At 47.3% G+C, this 12,202-nt stretch overlaps 1 protein-coding gene across 6 annotated transcripts in view; it reads right to left on the bottom strand.

The window, feature by feature from the left end:
* Positions 1-12,202, bottom strand: part of BPTF (bromodomain PHD finger transcription factor) — a 1,198,927-nt gene that overhangs the window by 741,091 nt on the left and 445,634 nt on the right. For all 6 annotated transcript variants that reach the window (XM_069199907.1, XM_069199908.1, XM_069199910.1 and 3 more), the window contains exon 13: positions 5,880-8,136. In XM_069199907.1, the coding sequence (XP_069056008.1) occupies positions 5,880-8,136 (2,257 nt within the window). The remainder of the gene's footprint in view (positions 1-5,879; positions 8,137-12,202) is intronic.

The following is a 12,202-nucleotide window of genomic DNA, read 5'->3' as shown; positions in this document are numbered from 1 at the left end:
GCAACTGAAGAAAAGCCGATAAGGCTGCAAGATGGCCCTTGAGAGTCTCCAAGAAGGAACCCTGCTGGGCGAGAGACAAAATAAACAAAAGGATATTAGACATAGAAGAAGAAAGAGGATAAATAGACCTCTCTGAACAATATGAAACAAAATGTTTCCAATGGCAGGCATAGATCGACTTAGTAGAGGGACGCCTGGCTGCCAGAATGACATCACAGACCTCGCGAGGGAGGTCATAAACCATCAACTGTCGCCGCTCAATCTCCACGCATGAAGGCGCAGAGTTGACAGGTTCGGGTGGAGAACCTTCACCTGCTGCTGCGACAGAAGATCCTCCCGAAGAGGCAGCCTGATTGGAGGACCAATGCTCATTTTGAGAAGCTCTGGATACCAAACTCTTCGTGCCCAATCCGTAGCCACTAGGATTACTTGGGCCCGGTCGTTCTTGATAACTCTGGGCAGAAGTGGTATAGGCGGAAAGGCGTACAGGAGGCCTGAACTCCACTAGCGACGAAAAGCGTCGCCTAGCGATAGCCCCCTTGGAAACTCCAACGCGCAAAACTGCTGACATTGCGCGTTCTCTACGGAGCCGAACAGATCTAACCAAGGCTCTCCCCACTGCTGAAAGAGTCCTTGCGCCACCTCCGGATGGAGACACCATTCGTGATCCTCCAAGCATTTCCGGCTGAGTTCGTCTGCTCTGGCATTCAGAGAACCTGCCAAGTGTTGAACCACCAGGGTCATGCCCTGCTGTTCCAGCCAGACGTAAAGCCTCTTGACAAAGGGTCCACGACCCCACACAGCCCTGCTTGTTGCAGTACCACATTGCGGTAGTGTTGTCCGTGAACACCTGCACCACCTTCCCTTTCACAACAGGAAGAAATGCTTTTAATGCTAGCCAGATCACCCGAAGCTCCAATAAGTTGATGTGGAGCCCGGATTCCGCCAGAGACCAGTGACCTCTGATCTCCACCTCCCCCAGATGGCCACACCATCCCAGAAGTGACACATCTGTCACTACCGTTAGATCTGGTTGGGGAAGGGAGAGGGGTCTGCCCTTGACCCACTCGCAGTTCACTAACCACCACTGCAGATCTTTTGCAGTCCCCTCCGAGACCTGAACCACATCTGTAAGATTTCCCTGATGCTGTGCCCATTGGAACTTCAGGTCCCACTGCAGAGCCCTCATGCGCCATCTGGCATGCTTGACCAACAGGATGCTGGAAGCCATGAGTCCCAGCAGCCTCAGAGTCTGTCTCACCGAGATCCAGGATAGAGGCTGAAACATCGGAATCATAACCTGAAAATCCTGAACCCGCTGATCGGGAGGATAAGCATGATACTGCACTGTGTCCAGAACAGCTCCGATGAAAGTGAGCTTCTGAGAGGGAGTCAGGTGTGACTTCGGCACATTTATAGCAAACCCCAGCGAATGCAAGAGGTCCGCAGTCATCTGGAGGTGGGTCACGAGAGCCTGGGGCGTAGGGGCCTTCAACAGCAAATCGTCTAGGTAGGGGAAGACTGAAATCCCTGACCTGCGCAAATGAGCTGCCACCACCAACATCACCTTTGTGAACACCAGAGGGGCACTGGTGAGACCGAAAGGAAGCACGGTAAACTGAAAGTGCTTCGTGGCCCACCCTGAACCGCAGGTAACACCTGTGGGCTGGGCAGGATAGGAATATGGAAATATGCATCCTGCAAATCCAACGCTACCATCCAGTCTCCTTGGTCTAGGGCAGACAAAACCTGAGCAAGAGTGAGCATCTTGAATTTCTCCTTCTTGAGGATGAGATTGACGTCCCTTAAATCCAAGATAGGGCGAAGGCCTTTGTTCTTTTTGGGAATCAGAAAGTAGTGGGAAAGAAAACCACTGCTTACTTCTGATATTGGGACTCTTTCTATGGCTCCCTTGGCCAAGAGAACTGTAACTTCCTCGCGGAGCAAAGCTAGATGGTCCTCCATCAGCCATTCCTTTGTCGGAGGGATAGAAGGAGGGAAAGAGTGGAAGGGAAGAGAGTAGCCCTTCCGTATGATCTGCAGGACCCACTTGTCCGTGGTGATGGAAAGCCAGTGAGGGAGATGAAAACAAATCCTCCCTCCTACTGGACGGACATGATCCCGCAGAACCATATTAGGAGGGCTTGGGCCCAGTGGAAGGGGGCTGTGTGACAGCCAACCTCTGGCCAGACCCTCTGGGTCTGATGGTACCACGACCTCGTCCTCTTTCGGGATGCTGTGAAGCCTGAGAACGGTGGCTAAACTATGGCTGGCGTGGTACCACGCCCCTTCCGAAGCGTGGAAAGGGGCGAAAGACTGCTGTCGTGCTGGCGCTGAAAGGCCCAAGGATCTGGCCGTGGCTCGAGAATCCTTGAACCTCTCAAGCGCGGAGTCTGCCTTTTCGCCAAAAAGGCGAGAGCCATCAAAGGGCACGTCCATCAAGCTGAACTGGACATCCCCTGAAAAACCAGTAGAACGTAGCCAGGCGTGGCGACGTAGGGCCACTGACGATGAAATCGCTCTGCCCAGCGAGTCAGTCGTGTCCAAGCCACACCGGATCGTAAACTTGGCCGCATCTCTCCCATCCTTTACAGCCTGGGTGAGTGTCCCGTACGCCCTCCGAGACTTGGTGCAGCACTTGTGCCACCGTATCCCATAAGGTATGGGAATAACGGCCCAATAGGCAAGAGGTGTTTACGGACCTCAGTGCCAGGCTGGTGGAAGAAAACATCTTCTTCCCAAGCTGATCCAGCGTCTTGGATTCCCTATCTGGGGGAGCGGAAGGGAAGGCACCATGGGAAGTAGAGGCTTGGAAAACCAAGCTCTCAGGAGTGGGGTGTTGTGTCAGGAAACTAGGGTAGCTGTCCTATTCACAGGAGGCCCTGTGCTGGGTTTGGACCACGTACCTAGAAGGACGTCTGTAAGAGCCTCATTGAAGGGCAACAACGGCTCCGATGTTGACACCCCCGGCTGAAGCACTTCTGTCAGGATATTCGTCCTGACTGGCACCGTAGGCAAATCTAGGTCCAAGACCTCAGCTGCCCTACGCACCACCATAGCAAAAGAAGTACCCTCCTCCGTAGCCACATTAGGAGGAGAGAGCATACCAGTATCTGGAGACGTGTCCAGTCCACTGGCCTCCCCTAGATCCTCATATCAGTCCTGTTGCAATCCATATTCTAAAGGGTCCTCAGACCCCTCCCATTCCTCTCCTGCTTCTGGCTGTTCTAAATAATGCTCAGACAATGATCGGGGCCGAATTGGCTCAGTCGAAGTCGGACGACGTTCCTCCGGCTCCTCCGGAATAAGGATGGGGCTGCCACTGGTTGGCGTGGGTGGCAGAATCGTCGACGTCGGACCCGGCGCCGAAGGAGGCCGTCTGAGACCGGCGCCGGTCCGGATCTGGTATCGGATCCTGGGGTCCACAACGGCGCCGAAGCCGCCGGCGCCGAATCCGAAGGGGCCCCTGACCCCCGCGGGGCCCAAAGACCCACCCGAGGTTGTAGCCCGGTCAAAAACGAGACGCATGGCCTCGTAGAATTCTTTTATCTGAGCGGGGGTCGATCCGGTCCCCGGAAAGGGGGGGAAGAAGCGGAGTCGACCCTGGAGACGGCTCCGCAGAACCGCGCTCGGAAGGTAGATGTTCCCTAGACACCTTGTCGGCTGACGGGCGTGGTGAAGACAAAGTCCGCTTGGACGACTTCTTCTTCTTGTGCCTCTTACCTTCAGATGACCTTGAATGCGAGGAGGAGGACTTGGGGCTTCGGGAGCGGTGCCGCGACCTCCTACTGCGGGACCGTGACCTCCACGGAGTCGCGCCGACCGAAGACTAATGTCGGGCCGCAAGAAGCTTAAGGGATCTCTCCCTCAAGGCCTTCGGCGCCATGGCCCGACAGTCGGAGCACGAGGTGGAATCGTGGTCCTTCTCCAGGCACCAAAGACAAACTCGGTGCGGACCCGTCACCGACATGGTGCAATGACACGCACCACACGGCTTGAATCCTGTCTTTCTCAAAGACATGACTCCAAACAGTCAAAAAAGCGCAGACAAACCGTCGAAGCAGGGTAGCTCTTTCCAAAACTGTGCTTAACCGGCGTGGAAGGAAAGGAACTGACGTACGCGTGCAGAGACGGCGTCTATATAGATAACCGTGACATCATAGACGGCTCCAACGACGTTGACGACGCACGCGCAGCTGATGGACGCACGCGGATCCGAACGACGCAGCCCGACGGCGCCCACGTAGGGTACTGCTCAGAAAAAACTCCGGATTCGAAGCGGGCGCCAGGGAATTCCAAGGTAAGGAAGCTGCAGCTAGAAGTCTCTATCAGATACACATTTTAGTAGTCAAACTTTTACAGATGCCTATAACTGTTTTTCATTGGCTACCAAATTGCGATTCATAAGTGGTATGGCCTGGGTGTCCTTTTCAGATTTTGATTCGGTAACTTGGGCCAGTGGTTTACAACTGTAACTATGAACATACACCACTGAAAAGTGACCAACTCCCAAGCTCAGGTGTTAACCTACTCGCAAGAGGGAAGGCATTCCCTATGAATACATTTCCCTTTGTTATTTGGAGTAAAACTTTCAGCGGTGTAGGCAGTGGTCCAGAGAACCACTGACGACTTTCCGAAACTGTTTAAAAAGAAAACAACAACATTTTTGAGGCAACCCAGTTTTATTTAAGAAAATTGGATTGCTTTAAAAATGCTGTATTTTAATCAGAGACATTAGCGTTCTGCTCACATCACTCTGCTAATGAACAATCAGAGTGAGATGTAATTTGCAACCTTCTTAATGGATATGAATTAGGTAGGTGCATTCCAATTCACTTCAATCCTTATTTTGAGAAGCATTTGACTGACTGTAAATTGAAACCACTTTTTGTAACCTGACATTTACTTCACCTGGCCGTTGATTACTGCTTTGGAGGTGACTCTCACCCAAACTAGAAATCTGGCCTCATACAGCTGGCAACATGCCTCGGACTGTTCAAACTCACACTACTACTCGTAGTGTGATTTGCAAGTTTCATGGTTGAAGTTTGTAAGGGTCATGTCAACATTTTATCTTAAAAAGGTTGATCAAGGCTCTCATCATTTATTCGGTTAATAATGGCCTCTCTTCACAGAAAGTAGCCAAGGTAAAAACTGTAGAATTAAGCGTTAGGTAAAAAAGAAATTACTATTTTCGGTGCAATGCAATACACAGTTAATGTTAAATATATATATATATATATATATACATTGCATAAAATAACAGTAAGACTGTTTACATTAATCAATGTTATGTTAAGCATTTGAAGAGTAATCCAACTATTTTAAAAGAGCTAACCTTTTATTAATTTTAACATGATCAGGGAGTGCCTTTTCTAATTATCAATTCAAAACATCCATGCCTTCAACTCTGATTTGTGAGATGAAGCCTTCATTTGTTTATAACAGGAGTCATTAATTCAATCTTAGACACAAAACATTGGCTCTATTTTAGTGTACAACTTTTGCTCAACAGGAATGCAATCTTAAATGTCCTCTTTCGGTAGACGAAACAGTAGTAGATGGAAATAACTTAAATTTGTATCTGAGTGGGTTACTGCTTGAAAGAAAACCAGACCCACCCATTTTAAAATGTGGGTCTATTTTTTTAACTACCTTTACTTCCGATGTGGATGTGAAGCTGCAAGGTTTCACAGTAAAACAATGTAAAACTTGTGAGTAGTGGTGTCTATCAGGAAAATTAAGTCAAGGTGTGGTGCATGTAGTAAAAACAACCCGGTCAAAACTATTATATTAACTACTATAACAAAAGAAAAGAAAAATGTAGCATTAAAGCAGATACAGGTTTCAGACACTCCTATTTATCTTTCAGGACCTACCTCCATGTTATACCAAAAGTTGGTCTGGGGGAAGGGTAAGGCCAAATATCATAAGCTGGTTTTGCATTATAATTGAAATGAGGAACTTCTTTGATTCCAGCTCTCCTGGACAACTTCTTCAGATCATCGTTTGGCAGAACAAATATGCTCTTCTTGCTACTTTTAGTTGCAAATTTCCTATAAGATGGCAGAGCTGTTCCAGAGCGAGCCTTTTTAGGTCTTGAAAACTTCATTAGCCTTACCCTATCTTTGGTTGAATATTCTTTACTAACAGTCACAGATGTTTCCAACGTCCCTATTGGAGTGGTCACTAAATCGGTCACTGTTGTTGTTACCACAGTTTTATTGTTTTCCTTTACAGAAAATAAAGTTGTACTTCCTGAAACTGGTGTTGTGACTGTTGTTACTGTAGTGGTGGTGGTCACAGTGGAAACAGCAGAATTTTCTGAAGCTGCCATCATTTTCTCATTATCCTGGGAAAACGATGTCTCTGATACATTTACAAACGTTTTTGACTTTGTCGAAACAGTAGTTGTCACTTCAGTAACAACAGTTTTGATTTTAGTGTCTCCATTAATGCTTTCAAATAGGTCTGAAATGGTCTGACCGTTGCGGTCCGTGCAATCAGACTTTGCAATGGATTCTTTTTTAGAATTAAGAGGTGGGGTAACATCCTTTTTACACTGCTGTTGGTCAGCTTCCACTAGCTGCCTAGCCTCCCCATTAACATTATTTTTATGACTTTGGGGTGATGCTTCAGTAGAATGTACCTTCTCCCCAGAATTTGGATCCCACTTGGTTATTTTGTCAGATATCTGTGAGCTGCCAGCATTTTCAGACTGCCAGGTATCCACAAAGTTTTTTCCAGTGAGATCTTCCATATTGATATCTCCATTCATGAAAGGCTTTGCTCCAGGCACTTTCACTTTGACTTTTGTTTCAGAACCATTAGCACTGCATTTCTGTAAGCATCCATCCTCTGAAAGTTCTTTCAGGTATCTTGTATCTTTGCCATTAATCTGCCATGTGTCTGTCTTAGATGTTTCTTTTTCCTCATCCATTTTGGTAGTTTTGGGGCTTATGAGCTCAAACTGCAACTGGTCCACACATTTAGTAACCTGGTGCGCTTCAGCTAGATCTTCCCGCCCATTGGTTTCATGTAGCATGCCATCGCCACCTTCATGATTCAGACATGAAAAGATTTTTGATAAAGATGTTGTTTTTATTGCCTCCTGGTTTTGTTTCAGGTTCAAACTAGTAATCTTTTCACAGTAGCCTTGTTCATCTTTCCATCTATCAACTCTATCATCGGCATCCTTTTTAGGAGCTGACACAGTTTCAACAGCCTTACTTTTCAAGATGGAGGACTCTCCACTACAGTTTTCCAAGCTCCCATTCTTTTCTGTACCACATGATATTTTGTTAACAATATCCACAGGTGCTGCTACTTCACTGCTTCCTTTTTCTGGAAGATGGATGGATTGATTGAAGTCAACATGAAGAGCCTTTTCAGAGCACATATTGGGTTCAGGAAGCTTTTTGTTTTTGATATCAGAAATAGCACACTTACCAGTCTGCCCAGGCAAAATCCTTTTAGAGTAACACCTAAGTGTGTCACATCCGGCCCTCTTTTCTAAGCTATTCCGTTTACTCTCTAGAGCAACATCAGGTTTACAAATCCTGGACTCTGCAGCAAAGGAGTCTTTTTTAGAGCAATGTTCAGTGCACATGGGAAATATATCTCCTTCCTGTTTGTGCCCTTCTGAGCACCCATTGTGGCAAGAAACCCCAGACTGTGCAGAGCTGCTGCATTTACTGCATGACAGACCAATGGTTTCTGTGCATATCTCATCAGAATCTTTGGATTTGTTCACTGATGGATCATCCACTGCATCTTCAACAGACAAGTCAAGGTAAGGATCACCTTTCAATTTAGTTGACTGCAATTCAACAATGTTCACTGGTGTAGGTACAAACACATTCTTTGCTTGTTTAGAAGCAGATACAACCTTGCATTTATCAAGCCGCTGTTTTTCTTCTAGTGTGAACTGTTTAACTCTCCTTTCAAGCAGGCCATCTAATTTTGATGTTTTTACTTTTTTTTTGTACCAAGTTCTTTGTTGAAAGCTTTCGCTCACGTTGATCAAATCAACTTCAGGCAATACCTCTTCATCTTTTGGAATGGGTTCAGTTTTCATTTCCTCAACCTCCATAGGTTCGTCCTTAATAGATGGATCAGCTTCACAGCCCTTCTTTCCTATCAACAATAGATTAAGAGTAATTACATTTGTATCACAATAGATAACTAGAGAAAGATGGCAACACATTTAAATAGCTACACACTAATGAAGTTGAAAGTGGATATCTATGATTACATAGCACACTCACTGTTTAAGTAACACCCAGGTTTTCTACATTTAATTTTCAGCCAATTTTCCCCAGACACTACCATGCTTGCAGGGGCAGCCCTGGGCCTGGTATACTGGTCTCTCCTGTTGTGCACACTAGTCCACCACTCTGCGCCACTGGGAAATAGCGGGAGAGGAGGGCTTCCTCCACTGGGCCATGATGTCCTGCTTGGTCACCATAGACGCAGTCCCCAGGCAAGTCTCAAAGTCTCGTACCTCCAAACCCCACAGAGACCTCCAGTAAAAGCCCTAAAGGAGAAAGAGGAACCTTCCAACCCAGGACCACAGAAAACTCCTCCACAACTGCTGACCAATACACTTGAATTTTTGGACAGAGCCAGATCATATGCCAGAAGTCTGCAGGTGCTCTCACCCAGCAGGGACAGGTGAGCTCAGGAAGGTGGCCCATTCTGTACATCCGGGCTGGGGAGAGAAAGGCTGTGTATAAGTAGTATGTCTGTATCAAGCACAGCTTCGAGGATATAATAAGGATTCTAGGTGCCATGAGGGCGTCTCTCCAATCATCGTCTTCAAAGGGGCCCAACCAGGACTCCCACTGACTTCGGAGTTGATCTAGGTTGCCAGGGGTACTAACATTCAGGTAACAATATATCTCAGAAACACCCACTTTTCCCAAGGCGCCAATAAGGAGTCTGGCTTCCATCGGGCTAAATTCTGGGAGTGGGTTGTGTGGATGGCATGGGCCTGTAGGGCATGTCTTAACTGGAGATTCTTATAGAATTGTGTCTTAGAGAGTGCATAAGTCGTCAGGAGCGCCTGAAAGGACCTCATGTGTGTGACTGACTAAACATCACCTAAGTGTGAAATACTAATGATGTCCTATTTCTCAAACCCCCGTAGTTAAGCGTCTCTCGCAACCAGGTACCATGCCAAAGAGACATTTGTTGAGTCCCATCAAGAATGTTGTAAGGCTGCCCTCCAAACTAGGAAAAACATTTTAGTCACTAGGGGAGTGCTCTGGGGAATCGGGAACCGGTAAAGCAAATTCATTATGTGGAAATGCCCCAGGCGAGAAAGTTCTCATCTATATGCAGGATATGACCACCCCAATTAAACCAGTCATGGATTACTAATATGTGGGAGGCTACATAGCATACGTAGAGGCTGACAATACCCAAGCCTCCATCATAAGGGGCCCCCTGACAATGCACAAAGGCGAGCCAATGCCTGGATCCATGGTATATTAATGTGCTGCAGAGGTGTGTAAAAAATGATGCTTCTGGGGGTTCCACATCTTACACACACCATAGATGCCCAGGGTGCTGCCCAAACCAGTGAGGCGACAGGACCCTGATCACCTAGACGCTGTGGGGGATCTATTGGAGTCTATCTCTGGGTTAGGGACCGCGTTAATTCTCCAATAAATAGCAGTAAGACCTTGCGAGTGATCCAATAGGACTATGGTGAGGTTGCGCAAAAAGGTATCAGGAGCTCCCGGGGAGCATTGACTATCAATCGGTTAATGGTGTGGCCCTCTAGCCTTCCAGTTAGTACAAGAAAACAATTTTGAGGGTCCCACACCTTGTGAGTTATAGTCAGTGGGAAAGAGCACCTCAACAAAATAGTCACCCATCAGAATCCACTGCAATAATCATAGGAGAAGACCCTGTCATAACCTTTGCGCACCAGGAATGAAGAGTGGTGGCCCAGGAGATGGTCTCTTGGCGCAATAGGACCTTGGGAAGATAAGGGTGAGCGAAGTGTAGAACCACAGTTCTTTTCACACAGTCAAGGAGACCGTTAACATTCCAAGACAGAATGCAGAAGGTAGTCATCACTAATGCAAATTAATCTTACTACAATAGGGATAGGTGGTGGGGGACGCCTTTGGACCTGGGGCTCAACTTCCGTGCCTTTCATGGTGTGTATAAGTCTGTGACTCTGCTATGAGTGTGTATGAAAATAGAAAACAAAAAATTCCTGGAACAAAACAGTACATATACAAAAAATAACAAGAACATCACTCCCTGCCCCCCAACTCCCATCCTACCCCATTCTTCCAACCCTGAGGCATCCGTCACCCTAAAAAGAAAAAACAAAGGTACAAGCAAACATAGAGAAGGTAATAGGAGTAGTGGACCCCTTAATGCGCAAGGATAAATGTTAGGCAGTCAGATAATGTATAAAAGAGGGTCGGACTCTGAGAAAGATCCATGTCCAAAAGTCACACAGCAGGCAATAGTGGGCTAGTGACCGCGCAGCTGTCAAGGTCATGGCAGCGCACTTCTGCTTCCAGGGTGCAGGAGGAGAAGAGCAGCAGTGATGAACAATGGACCCCCCCCCCCCCCCCCCCCCCCCCAAAGAGTACAGTACCTCTGTGGTTTAGGTGCAGTCGCACTGTGGTCAGGACCGTGAACTGTCATATCCAGCACGCGCGTTTCAGTGGGGGCCAGGAGCGGGCATACCTTCAGGAGCCACAACCAGGCAGATTCCGATGTGTTAAACAAATGAGTTTTATTTGCATAGACCACACGGAGTCTAGCGGGGAAGAGAAGGTGATACTGGAGCCCCATTGCTTTAAGCTTCCATATATATGATCGACGTTGCCTTAGCATTCCCACATCGGAGCTCAACTTGTGAGAGGGCCTCCCTAAGGATACCATCGCTGTCTCTGAAATTAAGGATGCGCGTGATGCCCCCGGAAGGGGGTTTTGGGGGCAGAAGGCCCTTTCCACTGCGAACCACGCTGACAGTTGGACTGAGGGCATCCATGAATTGATTCATGAAAGTCTGCAACTTGTTGAGACTGTGCCCTCGTGGATGTCAACTCCAGCCTGTCCCCAAGAGGCTGCGTCACCACAAGAGTCAGTCTTGCAGGGAGCACTCATCAGACAAGCATCCCTGGGCAGCCTCCTCTGCGCTGCGGGTACCTCACGAGTCAGCCCACTAAGGCTGGTCGAGGGAATGCAATCTTCAACACAGGCCATATCCGCCATGCTGCGAGCGGCATCTGCACCATGTGCAGTGAGGATGGGGCAGTTCTGGCGCTCTCCCACAGGCCCCAGGAGGCAGGCAGGGGTCTAATCTGTAGTGGCTGATTGTAGAGAATTCAAGCAGATGACGGAGGGGTCCAGAGGACTCTGAATGTGACTGCCATCTTGATGCTCAAACCAAGCCCCCTCCTGTTATACTATTAACAATCTGTAACGATACTGTTCACTGAAGCATTTTTGTGGCATTTTGTGAATTGAGATTTGGTTCAGCAGCTACAATCTTTATTTCCTAAAATGGAAACTCCAAAGTTGACCAAGTAAAAGTTCACTTTGAAAGGCCACTCACGGATAATTTAAAGGCAAATATAATTTAGCCAGTATGTATATGTTTGTGGCCTGTAGTGCTGTAGATTCAGAAGCTTAGCATAATCCTGCCATCTAGCGTTGAGCTTTTTCTTCAAAGAAAGTCTTTCAAGTCAAAGTAGAGTGACCTCCACTTGCTGGTAATGCATATCGTCATTGACTCCGCTGTTAAATTGTTTGCTTGCAAGGCGGGTGAGGATGGAATGTGAAGCACAGCGTAGTATAGTGAGATGCCCATGCTAAACGAACATGTAATAAATTAAAAAAATAACTAACATGTTCAGGGAGGTGGGTGGAATCATGCGAAACTACAGAACTACAAGCAAGAGATGCTTACTAGATAAGTAACATGTCTTGTTTGAGGCATGTGTGGCTGTAGACATCTGCTTAGAATAGAATGAAAAGCGGTCCTTCTCAATAAATGGTGGCTAAGCTGTGGGGGTTACAGTCATTTGAAACAGTGTACGTAGAACTGCTTGGCCAATTATTGGCTTGTTGACCAGCCAACACATCTACACAGTAATGTTTTGTAAATGTATGCAGTGTAGACCATGAAGCTGCTTTACATGTGTCAGCAACAGGTACAATTTCTAGGAAG

Source organism: Pleurodeles waltl, chromosome 7, assembly GCF_031143425.1.
Source record: "Pleurodeles waltl isolate 20211129_DDA chromosome 7, aPleWal1.hap1.20221129, whole genome shotgun sequence".
In the NCBI taxonomy this organism is placed as follows: Eukaryota; Metazoa; Chordata; class Amphibia; order Caudata; family Salamandridae; genus Pleurodeles; species Pleurodeles waltl.
This window is presented reverse-complemented; position numbering and strand designations above follow the sequence as displayed.